Consider the following 21,308-nt stretch of genomic DNA (forward strand, 5'->3'; position numbering starts at 1 on the left):
AAGAATAAGCTGGGATAAACTGATCATTGCTGGCACTTAATGTTCTTTTTCTGCAGAAAAATGACATTAGCAATCCCTGCGAATGATCATAATGACTAATTGAAAGCATTATTGTTTACCGGTTAGCTGCTTATTTTCTGTCAATGGCAACAAAAGATTACAGCTACTGCAAAACATTTCCAGAAGGCAAAATGACCTTTATTGTTTTCCATTTGAGACGGGTTCATTTTTTTCATTTTTAACTGTGGAGAGATTCTGACAAGGTCAACACTGCTATCCCTAGCATCACATAGCATCCCAAATAAAGTGTGCCCATACATCACAAACGGGTCCTGTTTAACTCTTGGGACCAGTTCCAGGTTACGGGAAAAGCAGTAATGTGGGGAAATACATTTGCCCGAAATCTTATGCTCTGAAATACAATGAATCGTGTCCAAGAACCTTTGAAAGCTCTGATTTATATGCCCTTTCTTGTTCATTTTTATCTGTTCATTTTCGTGTATTCATATTTCATCTTTCTTCCATTATGGAACCCAACTCAGCAGCCTTCTCCCATCCAAGGATCTTAGTATCCAAAGTAACTACATTCGCCAAACATGGATAGAAAGGCAAGTGGCTTGCCAACTCCTAAAACAACGAGCTGTCTCATAACCCTATGGTTAGACTCCCCTTCTTCAAGAAATGGGACTGGGAATTCAGAGAAGGAATTGCCATCAGGGCCAGCCCCAGATGTACATGCTACAGCAGAAGCACTTGAACCATAGGCTACCATTGTGCTAGTAACTCTCCAGGCTCAGTTCTCCACATTTCACATCACTTTGTGATGCGTTCAATAAAGAAGACCTCACAAAAATTCACCAACGTCTGAATTTATCCCAATATCAACAGTTTTGCAAAGCAAATTCCCTTGATAAAAATGCATTTTCAACAATATATACATTTTAATGCACACTTTCCCCTAGTATATGCATTTTTGCACACATTACAGGACTGGAGAACATAGCTGCCAAGTCTCCCGTATTCCCTGGGAAACCCCCGTTTTTCCGGCTGTTCCCAGCCGAAAAAATGGATCCCCCCCCGGTTTATTCTGGCGCTGCGGCCATTTTGGAACTGGACGGAGCATGCTCAGAAGTGACTTTTGCTGCTGCTCTCCCCAGTTCCAAAATGGCGGCAGCGCTACTTCAGGTCTGCTACTTCCGGTCCGGTCCCTTATTTCTCGGGCTGGAACATGGCAGGTATGCTGGAGAACTGCATTGCAAAATTCAAGAAAGAGTCTGAATTTTGAAGGGTGGCTGTGTTTTGGTTCGTGTATTCTTTCAGAAAGTGTGAATTAAGTAGGTTCACTTTTAAATGACTACATGGAATGCTTGCTCCTCACCTGATAGGCATCATGGGAAATTATGGGTGAAAGTTACTGAAATTTATTTAGGATCCAGTATTGTAATATTTGGTACCTTTTGTGAAATTTATGCACACCTACTTCACTGTTAGATGATACTTCAGGTGATCTTGTGTTGCTACAGTCAGCTAGGATACGGTGTAAAAAGAATTCGTTTAAAGTGACTTCTAGACAAAAGTGCTTTTTCTCCAGGGCTGTGTTCAGGGAAACTGAAATGTTGTGCAATTCAGCACTGTTTTTCGGTTCCTACTTTGACCTTCACTACCACTAAGAGGCAGGAAGGTCATTCAACACCTCCTAGGCCAGGGCCTACATGGCCAGAAGGCTGGACTGTTCTTAACTGTATAAAAACAAGTTAGGTTGCTTGTTATTATTTTTATAACTGCCCCTCAGGATGCAAAATGCCAAGGGCAACATACTAAAAATATAGGTACTATTACAGCAACTTCAAGAGAGGCTAAATTAAAATGCTTGGAGACCAATGCCAACTGTTTCCTGTGCTTTTGCAAAAGAGAGATTTAGTTTCCCTGGCAGACTGGCAACAAATGGGCTATAATGGGGAGCAATACATGAATATTATGGCAAGTCTTTTTCCAACTTAACCCATGTGAACTGTGTTAAAGACCACTCAGTGATAAAACTATTGCTCCCTCCTTAGTATAAAGCTGTCTTTTATGGGCACATTTGGATTTGAAAGCAGCCTCTCTTGTTGGGTTTAAATAAGGAGGTCTCTTTGGCAATCAGCCTCCAGCTAATTAAAACCTGTCCATCTCTTTAGCATCTGAATGAAAGATTTGCAACTGGAAAGTGACCATGAGGCAGCAAAAACATTTTTCTAAAAAACAAAAACATTCATGGAATGTCAAGGGCCCTCCAGGAATATCAACTAAGAAAAGTCACTGCAAAACCAGCTAATTAGCAGACGAATCAGAAAATAGCCAAGTGACGTTTGCCACAAAAGCTCATTTAAACCCAGACATTTCATTATCCACAGGTTTATCAGAAGCTGGGATTTCTCCCCCCCCCACTCCCCAGCCCCAGTAAGTTATGCTAAGAGCAGAACAAAAAGACCATGCTTCCAAATGTGCATTGTGAGGAAATTCTCTGAATATTACAAATAACTGCATAGCAAAATCTGGTGGTACAGTAGTTTCTTCTCACACCTGCACCCCAGCCTAGTGCCAAGATGCACATACATCTGTGTAGTCGCATTGTTTTCAGTGGATCTTAAGTATAAATTTGATATGCAGTAGAAGGTGCCCTATCAATAAATCTATTTGAATGGGCTTGGTATTCACCTATGTGGCTGCTGTTGAATGATAACAGAGATAGACTAATGCAAACCTTTTGACCAGGAATCCCTTAACAATACCTCACAACATCAAACAATCCACTGCCTATCCTAATCAGATAGCAGCAGTTGGAGTGGAACTTTCTATCTAATGAAGGATTGCATTTCTTACATAATGGGGAACCAATATCCACACCTGCCTCCATGGTTAAATACCAAAGGCCTGTCTGCTACTTCCAGCTCCAAGGGCCTTCTGGCAGTTTCCTCACTGTGAGAAGTGAAGTTACAGGGAACCAGGCAGAGGGCCTTCTTGGTAGTGGCGCCCACCCTGTGGAACGCTCTCCCATCAGAGGTCAAGGAAATAAACAACTATCTGACTTTTAGAAGACATCAGAAGGCAACCCTGTATTGGGAGATTTTTAATGTCCAATGTTTTACAATTTTTAATGTATTGTAAGCCACCCAGAGTGGCTGGGGAAACCCAGCCAGATGGGCAGGGTATAAATATAATAATAATGATGATAATGATAATAATAGGTAGAAGATTAACTCAAAATATCAAAATATTGTCATTATTTTTAAATGCAGTGGTACCTTGGTTCCCCAAAGTAATCCGTTCGGGAAGTCCATTCGACTTCTGAAACATTCGAAAACCAAGGTACTGTTTCCTATTGGTGCAGGCGTCCCAGAAACAATAACCTACAACTGCATCAGGCTTCCGAAAAACATTTGAAACCCGGAACACTTACTTCCAGGTTTTTGGCATTTGGGAGCCGAAATGTTTGAGTACCAAGGCGTTCGAGAACCAAGGTACCACTGTGTTCCAAGCAAAAATCTGCTCTTATTCCCTTATGGGGTACACAAGAGCCTTATTGGGTTCTCCATCGGTCGGAGAATATATAACCAGAGAAGTTTGAGAAGCAAAGCCTTTATTTGCTGTTGCAACAGGGTCCTTCCCCTCACGCAGGAGAACAAGGGAGGAACCCAGAACAAAAGAGACCCTCCACTTTTATCAGTTTCCCCATCACCAAGAAACGCCCCCAATACATCATTCCTACATCACAGCTATGTAATCAATACCTCACAAAAAAGGAGGGTTCAAGGTAGAAATCTGAGCACTTTTGACACCTCTCCTAGTCCTCCTATCACCCCTCCCAGGTGTGAATTCCTAAACAAAGAGAAATTAACATTTTCATAAGAGTTGATCACTGTCTTTTGTTCAGAGGAGTCTTCCATTGTGAATGAGATACCATTGACAGGGAATTATGGCTCCCAAGTTGCTAGTCATGTGGAAATGTGCGCATATGCTGATCCTTAAGCCTTCCTTAAGGCAGGGTTGAGTCCAAGTGGGAGGGGTGCGGGTCTCTGGAGTGGAGCAGAGGTGAAGAGGGTGGTGTTGCGAGGGATTCTGGGTAACTGCAGCTGTCAGATTCGGTCACCCCTCTCTGTTCATTAATAATGGTGTCCTGCAACCCCCTTATAATTTTCTATAACAACTGTAATGGTTTAATTATATATTTAGATTGCAACTTATGGTGTGCAAGTTGTATTGGATTGGACCTATTCTAGTAGGCCCCAATGGCAAAATTGATACAGTACAAGCAGTGAAGACATACTTTGGCTTATCCACCAACTACATTTTTGCAGCATGATCCTGCAGTGTCCAGGCTATGGAATGGCAGAAGCCTTGGCAATGTTTACATCATCCATGGTTTCTGTTCATTCATTCATAATATTGATAGACTACCTTTTAGGGCCAAACCCTGATAGCTGCATTAGCATGGCTGCAGTGAGCTGGTCATAAGAGCTGGATGAAACCAAATGTATGTCTAGTCCAGCATCCTCTTCCCCACAATGACCAACTGGGTGCTTATGCCATAAACTTTATGGAGAGCCAACAAGAATGTCCTGGATACAATTTCCCTCTCCCACTGTTGTTCCCCAGGACTGGTATTCAGAGGTGTATTGCTTCTGCTTCCTGGAGGTAACATGCAATCATTCGGACTAGGCCAGTTGTGGCCTTGTTTAGTTCGAGATACTTTTTACCCATTCCTTCAACCCCTTCCACTTTTAATATCTGCAATATTACAAAGGCAGGCTTTTATATGGTCCATTCCCTCTTAGATGGGGAAGGGCCAATGCTCAGTGACAGAACATCTATTTTATGCACAGAAGGTTTTGGCAATCTCTAGGATAGACGGGAAAGTCTCCTTTTGATGGAGTACTGTTGATTTCATTGAACTTTTCGTTGGGGTGAGTTTTGCTTCCTGCACTTACAAATTGCTCATCCCCACTCCCATTGGCAAACAACTGCAGTATCGATGAGATCATTGTTTGCTCTTTGGAGTTTATAGAAATGAGCTGCAGCCAGATCATTTCCCTCATTGTCAGATTATTTAAGCAAAATGTCATTTAAGTTTACAGTATTATAAAAGAAATGTTGCTCTTCTGGTTTATTGTTCATCATAGCAAATAATCAAACCCCAAGTAAGTAGAAGGCTTGGTGGATTCCCGCCCCCCCTTTTTATTTTCTTTTTAGCATACCCTATGTTTGAATATGAGGGTGATTAAAATCCATTATGTTCTGGCAGAAATTCACTTTCTTCTGGCTGGGAATGCCGCCTGAAGAAAGCGAGAAAGCAAAATCAGGGAACAAAATGTTTTCTGATCCTAAACCGCACAATTCCTCTGTGTCTTCATAACAGACTGTGCAGCAAGCAGAGGTCCCTGAGGCATGACATCTCCTGTTACCTGCAGTTATTTTGCGGTCGAAACTGCCACTTGAAAAACCTTGCCACAGGCTTGAATCTAACTAGTTATTGCACAAGCAGAATGCCTTCCACATGCAACGGAACTTAATTTCCACCCCCGTGTACTGCATGCACCTCTGCAATTCCCCCATCTGCTCTTAGTTTCCTGCACCCCTATGGAGAAGATTTGTGGGGATGTGGGGTGCACACAGAGGGAGGAGAGGAGGAATGTACAAAATGAGGAATTAACTTCTTGTTGTCTAAAGTACACTTATAAGTTAGGAAAAAGCATGTCTATCAGTCCTATGATTCTCAACTACTCCTAGGTGTGCACTCGATGAGGCAGTTGCAGCAAAAGAGAGGCCCCGCCCCAGCTTATCTATCTTCCCCACCCGAGCTGTGTGCAAGCAGGCAAAGATTGCATCTGTGTGTGACCTGCTTCTGCTCATCCCTCTACAATTCTCACCTGGTCCTTGGAGACAGTGGAGCAGGAGAAGTAGGTGCAGGAGGAGGAGGAGGTGAGGAAGCCCTTGCATCTACACTAGCCTTACTTATCTGTCCCTTCTCCTGCGTCAAGTGTTCTTCACTCTCCAATCCTGCAGCTTCTCCTGCCTCTAACTCTTGTCTCCTGGCTGCTATAGATCTCCCCAGACCATGGAACCCTTCTTGCAAGTTATTTCCAACCCCATTTCACCTGGTGCCCACGTATCAGTATCTGACTACCACTCCTGAGTGTCCAGCCAGTCCCTGACATTCCACTCACTCAGTGACTTTGTTGAGTCCAAACCTTAAAATATAAATATGTATTTGTTTAGTTAGCACCCATCATTATGTAGCTGGAAGGGAGAATCTTCTTGCACTTGCGGGTTTCCCACAGGCATCTGTTTGGCCGCTGTGAGAACAGGATGCTGGACTAGGTGGGCCACTGGCCTGATCCTGCTTGGCTCCTCTTATGTTCTTATCAGCGGGCATGGCCCTTTACAGGGAGAATATCAAAGGTCACTGGCCCAGGGGAATGTCATGATCCTGAGGCCTGCCTCCCCTTCTTATCCAGCCCTGAGAAAAAGAACTATTCACTAGGAGTGGGGAATGCTCAGAATTATCAGACTAACAGTTCTGAAGCTGCTGCTGCTGCAAAAAAGGAAAACAGATGATGACTATTTTACTGTGTATCCAGCTTGCTTTCTGAGTGCTGGTAACGCAATCTGAGAAACATGTTTACAAATATTTCAAACCCTCATGAATCTTGTGAAGGAAACAAAATAGCATAGGACAGGAACTCTGATCTTTATACACGATATGGGTGTAACTAATGATACAAGACTACCACATCTCCATCTGTGCAAAAGATGTGCTAAAAATAAAAACAAAAATAATCACGTCATTGTTGGGGGGGGGGGCGTTTGGAAGCAATCATGTCAGCAGCCCTACAGAAGCCAGAGAGTGAGGCAATGTCTTGCCACAAGTCAGTGATAATGGGTAAGCAGACCTACAGATTCAAGACCTCCCAAGTTAAATGGCATGTGAGCAGTCGTGCTGTCAATGCTTTTGAGCAGCTGATATCCTTCTCAACTGAATGCTGAATCCCTCGCTTTGATTTGTTTACCTATAGGAAAACTTCATATCCTTGAGATCACCTCACAATAATTTACATGGGGGGTTCATTTGCCAAAGAAGGTCAGGAACTTTAGTAGGTATGAATTTGTAAAACTGGGGAAGAGGATAGGATGTTGTTAGCCAGTCCTTGTAATGAAGGACAGTGCAATTTATATGGTGGAAATCCCTCAGGATCTCTGTGGAACAAGTAGTGCTGTGCAGAAACCTGTCCTACATCAGGTGACATATAACCTCTCTGATACCATCATGAGCACCAATCATCATGAATGCACAAGAAAAGGGGCATCTGAATGTTCCCCCTTGCCCTTCCTTGGCCCTATGATCCAGTTGAAACTGTCATCCCATATCTTAAGATTGTGACCGGCTAGTGTCCCCCCCCCTTCCAGGCCATGTTCCTTGTATCCCATAAATAAAGCACGTCTCATTGCTGACCCAAAGTAATGTTTGTCACCTTTGTCACCGCTTCTGTGATCTGCTGCCCACACGGATACTCACGTGCAATGGTAGCCACCTCAGAAGTAAAAACAAACAATTCCTTTCAGTGTTTTGGTGTTATTTGCATGCAAAGTTTATAAAGGAGCTACTCACTGGAATACTAAGAAAGATAAACAGATGGCAAAACTCTAAAGCCTGTTTCTGGAAACCTACTTGGAGAGAACAGCTAATCCATTGTTCAGAGTCTGAAAAATATTATGAGTCTGGAGTGGGAAATGGATGTGGAGAGAAATCCAAGAAAACAAAGTTCAAGGAGCAGAAATTCACTGCGGCTTTCCTGAACCAGGCACAGAAGTCCAAATGTAGAGGAGAGACCATGTGGGCATGTAAAAGGTGTGCATATGAGGCAGTGGAATTGGGAGGTGCATAACCAGGAGACAGTAGCAACATGACTGGCTCTCTAAATCTAGAAATGCCAATATAAGAGTTTACCCAGCCTGATGGGTAGAACTGTTTGTTAAGGGTTAGACTGAAAGCCAGCAGCTGTTATGGCAACAAGGTGTACCAGTTACATAACCATGGCAGAGATGTAAATGGAAAGGCAAACTGAGCTTTATTTATATCGGCCTTTGCAAATTAAAGAGGAAAGGAAGGAGGGACAGACAGATGAACAGAAAACTGTCACAAAATTCAAAGAAGTATGAACTTCAAAGGCTAGCTATGATTTGGTTTGTGCATTGTGAATCAGGTAGGTTTGCTTTTAAATATGAGCTAAATTGAATTTCTCCCCATCCATACACGTAGGAAATTTTGTCCACTAATGATCTTCTTATTGGGGAAACCCTGATAGGTTTCCCGGCAACACAGCTTGGAATCTGTGATTCTAACAGATTTTGGTCATAACTAGATGTTATGGAGACACAAGACTGCTGCCAAAAATGGCACCCCTGTGCTCAGTCCTGCCCTAATCCCTTGTAACATCTTGTGAAACTCTGCATTGAAGTAATCATTTATTTGGGCTTTCATCAGATTGGACCTCTGAAAGAATTCCAGCTGACAAACACTGGTAAATCCCGGGATTTGCAGAGTGAGAAGGTTGATACTCAGTTTCGTCTACTAGAAGAGAGGTAAATATTTAGCCCTGGCTATTTTTATCTAAGCCATACTTGGACAAGTGCCAGAGTAAAGCATCTAAGCAAAGCAAGGCCCTGAAGGAACACTGTGAACTCAACCAGTCCCCCACCCCAATAATTTATTTCTCTCCGCAACTTTCTACTCAGAAACAAAAAAGGATGCAGACAGGAAATAGGATTCCACATAGGACTACAATTAATAGGAAATGACAGGCATAGCTGGAACTTATAAACTGTGGTCTTTGTATTGGCTAAGAGTTGTTGGCATCTGCCTAGTCTCGAGAGACAATGAAGTGCTCCTCCAGGGGTGAAGTTAAATCGCTGCATTAGCAGCACTGAGGTGACCTCCCTGGGCCACAAGCCTGGGCAGTGTGCATGGAGATCCTGGCCAGCCCAGTTGACAAGACCCCCCCCCTCAGCCTTGGTGATGTGGTCCAAAGAAAAGAAAAGCAATACATTTGGCACCAGCTTGGCTGCAGGAGTTGCCAGGAGGAGGCGTACAAGTCACCTTAGGGACTCCACTCCATTTTTGTAGGATTTACTCCTTAACCCTTTCTTCTCCCCAAAAACATTCCTCAAGACAGTGGATGTTTAGGATCAGAGTTTTCCTCCTCCTAGATGGTCTATCTTCCCAAGTTGATAAGCCCCATCTATCTGGCTAAGAGAAAGGTGTGAAAATCCTCTATGCCCACATAATGTGGGATGCACTTTCCCCAGTACACGCCCACATGCCCAAGTAACTGTGGTGGCATTCATGTTTATCACAGGCCACTTGGTTTTGGTGTGATAGGAAGATGCTTTAAGATAACAGTTATTTTACTAGAGGCAAGCACCTAATAGTTTGAAACAGCTTGCATGGAAGCCTTGTTCTCTTCCCTACTGTCTCTTTGGCCTGCAAACTCATGGAAAAACAAACAAAGAAACCAAACCATTAAAACCAAACACACATGCTCACATCTATGTTTGTGCCAGACAAAGCAAAGGGGAAATGGAGAGTACAGCCCTACCTCGGTTTAAGTATGCTTTGGTTTGAGTACTTTCAGTTTCAGTACTCCACGGACCTGTCTGGAATGGTTTAATCCACTTTCCATTACTTTCAATGGGAAAGTTCACTTCAGGTTAAGTACGCTTCAGGTTAAGTACGGACTTCCAGAACCAATTACACTCATACTTCGGGTTAACTACGCTTCAGGTTGAGTACTCCATGGACCCGTCTGGAATGGATTAATCCACTTTCCATTACTTTCAATGGGAAAGTTCTGATTTGTTGGTTGGAGTGATACCACTTCAAGCAATCCTACGCCTAACCCATACTTTACAATATACTTTCTTGCCACCTCCTTTATCAGAAAACCCCCCACTCTCTTTTTGGGATGGGAGAACAGGTTTGTTGAGCAAGAGCACCAAATCCACTTTAACGGCATAACCCAAATTTGCCAGTAAGTGATTCAATCCTACCTCAAAATAGTGATGGACCCTAAAAGTTCCAACAAAGAGCAGCTCAAAGAAACTGCCCAGAGATACCGGTACTAAGGAATCACTCTTCCAAAGAAACATACAAGGAACTTTACACAGGCTCTTCTTTTTCTGGAAGTACAGGACTGGAAGAATTAACTTGTGGGGAGTTAACTCTCAGAGCAGATTGGCATGTGCAATTTGGTGCCATTTCCCCCCTTTGTGTGATGTCCCCACTGTGCAGAAATGGACACATTCAAAGGGGAGGGAGAACATATCTATTTTTAGGGAAAAGTGCCTCCACATAAAAAGCAGCCCCAGGCTGCGTTTTGCTGATGCTGTGAACAGAGGCGTTACTAAATACAGATGTTAGATGTTGTGTCTGTCATGTTTACTTTTTGAGTGGTGTGGAGCACCATGCAGAGACCAAAATAAACTCACAGTGGACATGCAGATTTTGTTATTCTAATAGCATCATATATGCACTCAAAAACACTCATAAATATATGGAAAAGTAATTTTCAGATCACAGCTTCATCCCGAGACCTAAAGCCATGCAGGGCAAGCTGGAACAACAGTGTAAATTCTTTGTAGCAGTGGCTTTTTCCTTGAATAAATATGTAACAAGCTTAGACCCATGAAAAAATGTTCATGGTTTGTGCCAGGTTAAATCAGATGCACATCAAAATGTGCATCCGAGAACAGATGCTGTCTAACGGAACAGCTTTGCTGACAACATCTGCATTTAGATGGGCTTCCAAATGTCCATTTGAGAGCAGAGGGAGGAAATAGTACATGGAGGATATCACTTATCAACAAGCATCAAATCCATTCCCCACCCCCCTTCCAGACTGCAGCAGGGCTCTGCCCATCACAATTTAAAGGATCCGGTAGACAGGTAGGATCTACCTGGGCTCAGAGAATTTGAGTTCCACATTTTGTCACATCCCTTCTTCTTCCCATTACCTTTAAGACTGGTGGGGGCCAAGATCTCAAACCAAATTATTTGCTTTTGCCATCCAATTACATAACTGCATAAGCAAGCAATTAGAAAAGAAATGGCAGACACATTTGCTCATGTAGCATTCTAAAATAAAACCAACAATATTTTTCCATGCTAAGAAAGATGTAAGCAAATTGTTCCTAGATGAACAAAGATGGTTTCGGAGTAAAAAACGAAACAAAAACCGTCCTCCTACAAGGAAGGGTAAAGGAACTGGGTATATTTAAATCTGGAGAACAGAAGAACACCAGAGGAGAGGAGGATGAGTACCTAAAAGGCTGTCACAAGAGGACAAAGACTTAGTTTTCTGCTGCCCAGCAGAGTAAGGCTAGAAGTACAGAAATGGATCTTAATTAAATGAAGAAGGGCGAACACAGGAACACAGAAAGCTGCCTGATACCAAGTCAGACCATTGGCCCATCTTCTGACAGAGGCTATCCATGGCTTTAGACAGAAGGTTCACCCAGCCCTACTGGGAGATGCTGAGAATTGAACTTTGGACCTTCTGTATGCAAAACAGAGAAGAAACATGAGCACATAGCACATGTGTCTGACTGCAAAGCACAGCTTCAAAAGAAAAAGAGAACTTCTTTTTAAGAGTGGGAAAAGTTGGCTAGGAAAATAAGAGACATTCCCGAAGGTAGGCCACAATTTCAAACAGATACGCTTTGACTATGCTGACGTTTCAGCTGACAGTGTCCCTTTTACTCTAGCTGACTGTGGTACCTACAAGGACTTCCTCTTCGTGAAACCAGCTCTTGGCAGGCACTCGCCCTCCTGTTTCCCAGTGACGAGAGCCTCTGCTGCTTGTTCATTGGTTAGCCTGTCGTCACCAGCGTCTGGAGGCTTTTCCTGTGGAAATAAGAAAGACGTGGGCAGGAGAGCAGACATATTTGGTAATGTTTTGCTTCAGAGTTTCCTTTTTCACAAGGCTTTTGCTTCAGCAGCAAAAATTCTAGAATGCAGTTTGGGGAGCAGGAAAGAGAATGAGAGCGAGAAGACCTTGGAACTAATTCTAGACAGACCTCAATGCTTATAAATTTGTCAAAGTAAGCCAGTTTTTTTTAAAAAAAGGCTGAACATGAAGAAGGCTTATTATTTAACTGCAGGGGGTGGTGATATTTAAATAAGGAGACAAACCAGATCACTTGTTCTGTTAAGGATTACAATTCAGGGCAGCTACTTGCTAGTCTTTCAAACAGTTCCTGGCCTCATATTGTCATCATCCTCTGTGCTACCCGTGTTGTAATTTTAATGGCTTTTTTAAAAAATAGAACTGATGCATTAGAAAAGAATTTAAGCAGCTTATGAGGGAAACAGTCTGTTCATAAAGCACAATGCCCTTATTTATCACAGGACTGCTTATTCCAGTCAAGTATTTGAAACAACTGAAGTCCACTTTCCAAGACACAAGTGAACAGCACAGTTGACCACTTCATATTTGTTGACTGAGCAAGATTATACCGAAGTAAGCACATTCAGAGAATAGGCTCTCATCTACTACTACCATAAATCACTCTACCCAAAGCCACCCAGCCCACTGTGTATAGAAAACAGCAGTTTCTAAAAGCCATATACATCAGGGATCCATGGAGTCACTTTCAACTATTGGTTATACTTTGTGTGAAGAGGCACCTTATTCCATTGTCCTAAACATCTATCCAATCATCTCTTGAAGTGGGTGCCCAAGAGCTTCTTTGAATTTTGAGAGCAAATAAGTATATTTCTGCATTTGTTTTGCCTTGCCCTGCTCATGATTGCCTGCTTTAATTCAGCATGATTACTTACTGAAATATGATGACATTGCTAATATACTTAGCTCTGCCCCTTTTCAATATGCTAGATCCATATACAAACCTAGCCCCGTCCTTTCTCCCTTTATTGGATTAACAATAACATAAACCTGCTCTCCAGAAAGTGTTTTGTTAGGACACAGTTTATTGCATTGAAAGGAAACTCAGAAATCTGGGAAGACCTTTTGGATGCCAAGAACCTCTCTTGTTCTTTCTCTGTTTTGGAAGGACTGCCATCGGTTTTGAGAGAAGAGCTTCAGGAAAAATATTATTCAAGTGAGATCATTTCTGTCTCACCAAAGAGTAATTTTCTTTTGACTTCAAATGTATCTATCGGAACTCCCTACTGTCTTCATTACTAACATCAGCGCATGTGGCTTAATTTCTTCTCCCTGATGTTGCAAATTCTTTTCTTCAATCCAAATGCAGAAGTTTGAAAGGCAAAAATAAACTTAATTTGTGGTAAGTTCTCTGGGATGTTAGTCTTCAGTCCCTAGGAATGTTTGGCCATGGAGGGATAGTCCTGTTGGGTATTGTATATTGTTGCAGAGCTCGCGCAGACTGTTCAGAAGCAATCAGTTGCAAGCGGGTAGGATGAAGTAGGAACAAAACGCTGCTGACTAGTAACTTGGTTTACTATAGAGATTTATTATTTACAGCAGGTGCACAAGTTACTATATACAGGAACAGACACGGATCTTAAACTCTCTTGAACAAACTCCAAACACTAACAACCACTACTCTCAAACCAACATCCAACCATCCACAGGAGAGTGATGAGTCATCATGCTCATATAGGTGACCTCAACCAATAGCATAGCTGTTTCCAGGGACCATATCTCTAGGCAGAATAACTCCCTCTGCTCAGTCTTTCTGGCCACCGGCCAACTTGTTGATTGCTTCTGTGGGAAGCTGCAACATCAAAGAGTAAAGTCCCAACAAGCCCTTTCTTCAGACAGTGGATGTTGGAAAGGGTGGTCCCTCAGAGCCATGCCAGGCTTGTAATTCCATTGGGTGGTGTCCAGCATTAGTCATACTCAGAGTAGACCCATTAATTTCCATTAATTGATGGGTGGAAGTCAACTAATTCCTAGTCAGAGTACCCTCACTGAAATCAATGAATCTAAGTCATGTCGATTCACTTCCAACAGGTCTATTTTGTGTAGGACTAGCATTGCATACCATCCAATGGAACTAATGTCGGGCATCACCCATTATTCACACATAACACTGTTCTCAGGGCTGCAGTCCTATACTGTGACTAAACTCCAATGAACACTTCTAAACAGACATTACACAGCTTAGCTCAGTTGGTTAGAACAGTTCAAAGCTGTCAAGTTCTCCCTTTTTTTTAAAGGGAAATTCCCTTATGCTGAATAGGCTTCCTTGCGAGAAAAGGGAAAACTTGACAGCTATGGCCAGGTTGTAGGTTCAATCCCCATATGGGGCAGCTGTGCATTCCTGCATTGCAGAGGGTGTGTTGACTGGATAACCCTCAGGGTACCTTCCAACTCTATGATTCTATATATAGGATTGTACTGTCAGTAAGGTTTCACAATGACACACCCAATAGTGTGGATTTGGGAATATTTCCCTTAAGGCTGCTAGCTGATGTTTTTATTTCAAATGTGGTAATCTCAACTATCCATGTACAGTATTTATCTACCTACATGTATAACAACAGCAGCAACAGCAGCAGCCGCAATTTTATTATTTATAGCTCACCCATCTGGCTGGGTTTCCTCAGCCACTCTGGACAGCTTAAAGCACATGTATGTATGATGTCCTTTCTTTTTAAAGCAAAATCTTTGTTTTCGGGTGTGAATTTGGCTTTGATATACTTACTACTTTTTGTTTGCACTTGTCGTTACACTCCTTGAATGCATCCGATGGTATGAATGCGACTGGCTGAACAGGATGTGATTTCGTTCTTTCAGTAGAAGTATACTGATGTACCAGGGAATCTGGTTCTCTTTGATGTGGCATATTATATTCCATTGGGTCAGTGGAAAAAACCAAATACTTGTTCTTCTTAGTATCGGAAATACTTTCTCTTTGCTGTGCAAAAAAGCAAACACGAAAGTATTGAAATGAATTTATGCCAGCAAAAGGTGGATGTTCATAACATTGTTTCCATTGTTCATTCCATTTCCACCCGTTGCAAAAGTTATTCATAGGACTTGCATGTTCCATTCCCACTTGTTCAAATGGCAACCTTACATGTAGTGTGTGTGTGTGTGTGTGTGTGTGTGTGTGAGAGAGAGAGAGAGAGAGAGAGAGAGAGAGAGAGAGAGAGAGAGAGAGAGAGAGACCTGCCATTTCTCCCAAAAATGTCCCCCTTGGAACAAGGCATTCTGTGAAATCTAAGATGATGACTACCAGCCCAACATGTTCATAAAAATATCATGCTCCCATAGCTAAAAATACATAGGAATCCTAGCAAATTTGCCTCCTTTTTGTTACCAAACACCCCTTCCCTCTAAACAAACAGTTCCAAATGTTCAACCTTCTCCCATTTCTGGTAGCCTCCCAGGGACATTGTATGAGAAGAATATGGCTACCCCGTCTTTTTTGTGTGTCATAACATTCCACTATTTCCAAGTGAGTGCTACACTAGGCCTGCATATATTGTGATCCACTAGGCTGAATGTCACCTATCCACTGTTCTGTGTTCTACCAGGGAGTCACGGACTTGATGAACTTCCTGCTTCTGCTCTTTGCTTAGGACAAGGCGTGTGTGTGTGTGCGTGTGTGTGTGTAGCACCACAATATTCAGCTGGCAGGCTACATTTAGCTTGGTGGGTTACACATTAAACAATTAACATTATAATGCAAATCTGAACCCCCAAACCCCTCCTGTAACAATTGTGCATGACTGGATTGCAAGTTGTGACAGTGTCTTTTCTTTGTCCCAGAGTTTCCAGCAAGTCCTGGAAGAGCAGTTCTACCTAACAAGGCAGAGTGAAGGTCCTGATTGTTATTATTAGCAAGTTTAATTCAGGATTGCTCTTAATTTACCACTGTATCCAATCCACAATAAATATCTTGAGAATGTCCTTCGAGGTGTCTTTGGCCTCAATATTTGTTGGAAGGGGGGCTGCCCACCCTCAAGATGGAGCAGATGGAAGCGGCCGAGCGCAGAGCCAAGCACGAGAGAGGAGGAGCTGAAGGCCACTGAACCCACTCTGTGCTTGGTGTGTGCACATGACATCGCACACCAGGCACATGACACCACACACAAGCAACACATTATGTGCACATGACGTCACACATGCATGGCACGTGCTGGGCCCCCTCAATCTTGGGCAAAAGACAGCACCTCTGGTAAATCAAATTCAGGTCCTTTCCCCATATTTAAGTCATGCCATTATTAATTCAGGGACACGGGTGGCACTGTGGGTTAAACCACAGAGCATAGGGCTTGCCGATCAGAAGGTCAGCAGTTCGAATCCCCATGACGGGGTGTGCTCCTGTTGCTCAGTCCCAGCTCCTCCCAACCTAGCAGTTTGAAAGCACGTCAAAGTGCAAGTAGATAAGTAGGCACCGCTACTGCTCTGTTTCCGTGCGCTGCTCTGGTTTGCCAGAAGCGGCTTTGTGTCATGCTGGCCACATGACCTGGAAGCTGTATGCCGGCTCCCTCAGCCAATAACGTGAGATGAGCACTGCAACCCCAGAGTAGGTCACGACTGGACCTAATGGTCAGGGGTCCCTTTACCTTTACTATTAATTCAGGCCACTTCTGCATCAAAAATCACCAGTATATGAACAAATTGCAACATACCAATGTCAACTCATAGCACAAAGATGTAGGAGGGTTACTTCAATGACAAAATTATTATTTCCCCAGTACCACCAGCGCTTTACAAAGTATTGTAAGCACATGGACATATACCAGACTGCTTGTCTTCTATACTGCATGAAGGGAGAAGGAGGGAAGAGAGACAAAGGTAATAAAGGAATATGGTTACATGCTGTTACACTGTTACACACACACACACACACACACACACACACACACACACACACACACCATACTTCCAGACACTTTCTCTTAGGTTTCTGGTAAGCATCTGAATATAGAAATATAGGAACCAATTACTTGACACCTTCCTAGCATATCACTGCAAGGTCAGGAGGGATAGAAATTTTGATTGGGCAGGAACTAAGCAATTGGCTCTGTTTATGTTGCTTACCAAGGAGATTGGGTGTAGCCCCATCAGATCACACATGCTTTGCATGCAGAGAGTTCCAGGTTCAATCCCTAGTATCTCCAAGTAAGCCAAGAAAAGATTCCTGCTGGAAACTCTGTAGAGCCATTGCTTGTCACTGTCACTGACGGCAGCTTCCTAAAGGCAGCATGGGAGGATGGTTCAAACAATTCAAAGGGACTGTAATGTTATTATTATTTTAATAAAACATCTAGAGCATTTCAGGTCTGGTGTTTGTTTGCCTGAAGGGAAATGGTCTGCAAGCCTTGTAGATTTATTACACATTTTGGGGAAATGGTTGGAAAATGCATTTATCAGACAAAGGCAACCTTTGTCTCTTTCCCGCCCATTTCTGCTCCTTCTGCCTTTTCTATACAGATGCACACATAGCACAGAACTGAACAAGTTCCCTCTCTCTCTCTCTCTCTCTCTCTCTCTCTCTCTCTCTCTCTCTCTCTCCTGTTTGGCTTTTGTTTACCTTTTTCTTTTGCACCTGTGTCTGTCTCTGTGTGTGTTTTAAGGAAAGAACTATTTTGGGGGTTGCCATATGGACTCAGAGGACTCCAGCCATGGAATCTTCCTTGAAATGGGACAGAAATAGCTGCCTTCAAATAAACTGTGTAACTAAACACAGATGGCTGTTTCATGAAGACACAGCACTTTATAAGGTAGACAGGACCACACCCACACACAGTGAATCTCCCCTGACCGTTACAGTTTCATTGAAGATAGCACATCCTGTGAAAGCAAACTTTGCTGATCACTGGCTTAGAGAAACATCATTGTAGCCCCATGAATCATCACCATGAAAAAAGTTTCCATGCCCTGTAGTTTATAAAAACCCTAGACATGGTTTAAGGCGGATGAAAACCCCATAAACCTGAAATCTGTCCTGGCTCTCGTGTGTTCATTTCAAGTTTGGAGATTCCCCCCTCTATCCCCAATCGTTAATGGTGCAGTTAAGATATTCTCATAGCCATATTACTTTTTTAAAATAGCTACCCCAGCTTTGGAATATTGAGGAGCATTTCTTAATTAGGAAAAAAGAACATGCTACTGAAGTTATAGGAGGCACACACAATTGATCTCTCTTGGTTTGAATGGAAGAGAAACCTATGGTTTTGGAATGAAGAGCATCACAAAAGTCCTGATGACATAGGTGAGAATCAGAAATTCAGCTGGTAGCAAAAATATGTACAGTACAGAAATAAAGTTGTATGAAAAATGTATGATGAACTGTGCAAGCTAACATCTGATGCATCTAGGATGCCCAGCCCAATCTAGCTGTGAAGGCAAAATATTCTGTAAAATGCTGATAATTCTACTGGATTGTATAGTGAGCTATGAAATTAAGGAAAGTAATAAGTAAAACATCTACACTCCAATTACCTATTATAGATATTGTAACTGTGACCTGTGAGTGATTGTGAACTTAACTGCAGTAAGTAACTCTTAATAAAGTAATATCCAATGTTGCTAATGGTCAGAGTAAAGGTAAAGGTACCCCTGACTGTTAGGTCCAGTCGCGGATGACTCTGGGGTTGCGGCGCTCATCTCGCTTTATAGGCCGAGGGAGCCGCCATTTGTCCGCAGACAGCTTCCTGGTCATGTGGCCAGCATGACTAAGCCACTTCTGGCGAGCCAGAGCAGCGCACGGAAACGCCATTTAAGAGTTTAAGAATAGATTTACTTAAATCAATGGGTTTATGTAACTTAGGCTCATTGAGTTCACTTTGAGTCTACTTTGAATATTACTGGCATTGGCTATCACCAATAACTTTCTAAACCATTTGGTTTTACTTGGTTCAATGCTTGCTTTCTAATAAAAAGGTAATCTCGCTGCAACCAGATGTAATGGATCTTGTAATTGTACAAAGGAAATCATTTTTAGATGTTTCAACAAAAACACTAAAATGTCTAAAAGTCTTCGAGCAAGCATTATTTGCACAGCTGTTTCATTCTCCTTTTCCCAGAATATTTGGCTCTATTAGAAAAGCTGGATGTAGTGTATAGAGTCACCTGCAGATTCAACACAGAATCAGCAACTCCCATGCATGTTTTTTATATAAAAAAATATTGACCACTTCCTATAGCCACAGCCACCCTTGCATAGCCATCCTTATATTTACAATGAACTCTGACTTAAACAGAAAATCCCAGTCTGTATATAGTACATGATATTGCATATTTCCATCCAATTTTAACAAGTAGGATTTAAGCAATTCTGTGTAATAATCTACTAAAATGCATCCAATTTTTGTTCTCACTTGTAAAGGAAAACTTTCCATGCCTAATTTGCTGCTAACTTCAGACATGCCAGTTGATTGAAGAGATACAGCTGACAGTGATGAGGTTTCTTTATTTGGATCACTACTCACTTCATGAATTCCTGAAAGAATTGAAGAACAGAAATATAATTGACAAAATCTGTTAAAACCAAATGTAATACAGCAGTGCGAATAGTTTGCTTGTTTTAATTACCAGAGACATGTGCTCGCTATATCTTGGAGCATCTTTTTTAAATTTTTTATTTACTTGGTTTACTATTTATTTACTATTGGTTTACTTTAGATCTCTCAACGTTATACTGAAGGCAGTCAGCAACTTGCAGCTCCTCAGGGTTCCTACAGCAGAGGTGGGAAACCTGTGGTCCTCCAGATTTTGCTGGACTCAAATTCCTATCATAGTCAATGTTCAAAGATGATGGGAGTTGTAGTCCAGCAATACACAGGGCAGGATTCAACTAACCCATCCTGCCAGCTCAAGGATTTCTGGATAGGCAGTGGGACTTTCTCCTCTGTTCTCCCCCTGTGTGAACCCTCCCAAAATCTGCTCCAGAAGTCTGAGAGAAACTCTAGAACAGATTTAGGGGGCACACTGCGGGGAGGAGTGGGGGAAAATGTTCCATGACACCAGCAGAAAACCTTGTGCTGATGGAACATTCTTGTAGCGCTGCTTTGGATGCAACCCATCACTGTTTGACAGTGATAAAGTTAAATCTTGAATGTGGTCAAGCATCTCAGAAGGAATAGAGACGATGGACGGGAAGCTTTTTAACATGTTTTCTCAAACAAAATTATCTGATTGGGGCAATTGAAAGTTGGCTCTTTAATGAGCACCGGCTTTCTGAGCGGCTTGTCTCCTATTAAATTGCCATTAGTCACTTCCAACAAAAGAGAGCTGTTCAGCTCTTTCTGGTTTAAATCAGTTGGTTTTATTCATTGATTTTGGGACAGGATTCGTGGAATGGATTGATCGGGAACGCCAAAAATGAGAGAGAGGTATCCTCGTATGAGGAATATTACTTTTCACACGCATTAAATCAAATTAACCCTTGCTCATTTCAATCGGTAAAGAGGATGACCAGATGCTGCCAAGGAAAACACTTTCAGTCATTTCCATAGCTGTTTTAATTGGCAAAGCCTGCATGTCAGATTGCTCTGTAATCCATACAAGAATGTTGTTGGGAAAAGATGAAGCATGCCTGACTTATCAGCCATATTCATCCTGGTTTCCTCGGAACATTGCAGCTGCAATGGACTGAAACTGGCAGCTCTTGGAGCGTTCTGAGACCAAGGACCACAAAAAGGTCTCTCTCATAATCACATCCTTACGGAAATGTCTCGAAACACAGGCACACCTTGATCCACCATAATGAGGAGAGGCAAACCATGAATTTGACAAGAAAGGGGGGGGGAGGCTGGCTTGGATGCACTTCAATGAAATGGTTAGTTCCTAATTAATCTTCCTAACTGAACTGGAGCCAAGTACGCTTTAAAGTTGTGAAGTCTGGCACCCAAACCGTTCCAAGGCCAGGAAAGGGTAGTCACAGGAGATTGGCATTATGAAGGGCACTGGGTTGCCAGCCACTGAGTGAGCCTTGGAAATCCTGGCACAGCCCCACTTGCCTTTAATGTGCTCACCTGACATTAACCCCTCATTTTTCAAGTTCTTCTTCACACAGTCAAGATGCAGGCAAGACACAGGCAACTATACTTTTTTATTTAATGAAAGCAGAAAATATTTTTGAGAGCCATGCTGTATACCGGATTCTATGCATCACACAAAAGCATGGAGCAGATGTTTTAAATGGTTTCACAAGGGCAGCTGACAGAGAAAGGTGGTCTGCCATGTTTTGGGGGCAATTTTTCTTCTAGCCAATGACAAAAATGAAAGTTTGTGTTAGCATGAAGAAAATGCATGGTTAACAGCTTACACATGAAC

The 21,308-nt window shown here is 42.4% G+C and overlaps 1 protein-coding gene and 1 long non-coding RNA gene across 2 annotated transcripts in view; one reads left to right on the forward strand and one right to left on the reverse strand.

Moving 5' to 3' along the window:
• LOC118082750 (uncharacterized) overlaps positions 1–21,308 on the reverse strand; it is a 139,800-nt gene that overhangs the window by 45,445 nt on the left and 73,047 nt on the right. Inside the window, exons 14-16 of the mRNA XM_060273266.2 lie at positions 19,352–19,473; positions 14,722–14,934; positions 11,814–11,935 (exon numbers count right to left, since the gene is read on the reverse strand). Of these exons, the coding sequence (XP_060129249.2) occupies positions 11,814–11,935; positions 14,722–14,934; positions 19,352–19,473 (457 nt within the window). The remainder of the gene's footprint in view (positions 1–11,813; positions 11,936–14,721; positions 14,935–19,351; positions 19,474–21,308) is intronic.
• The window catches only part of LOC148686261 (uncharacterized), a 54,627-nt gene that overhangs the window by 12,050 nt on the left and 21,269 nt on the right, over positions 1–21,308 (forward strand). The window lies entirely within an intron of this gene.

This window comes from Zootoca vivipara, chromosome 3 (genome assembly GCF_965207765.1).
Source record: "Zootoca vivipara chromosome 3, rZooViv2.hap1.1, whole genome shotgun sequence".
Lineage (NCBI taxonomy): Eukaryota > Metazoa > Chordata > Lepidosauria > Squamata > Lacertidae > Zootoca > Zootoca vivipara.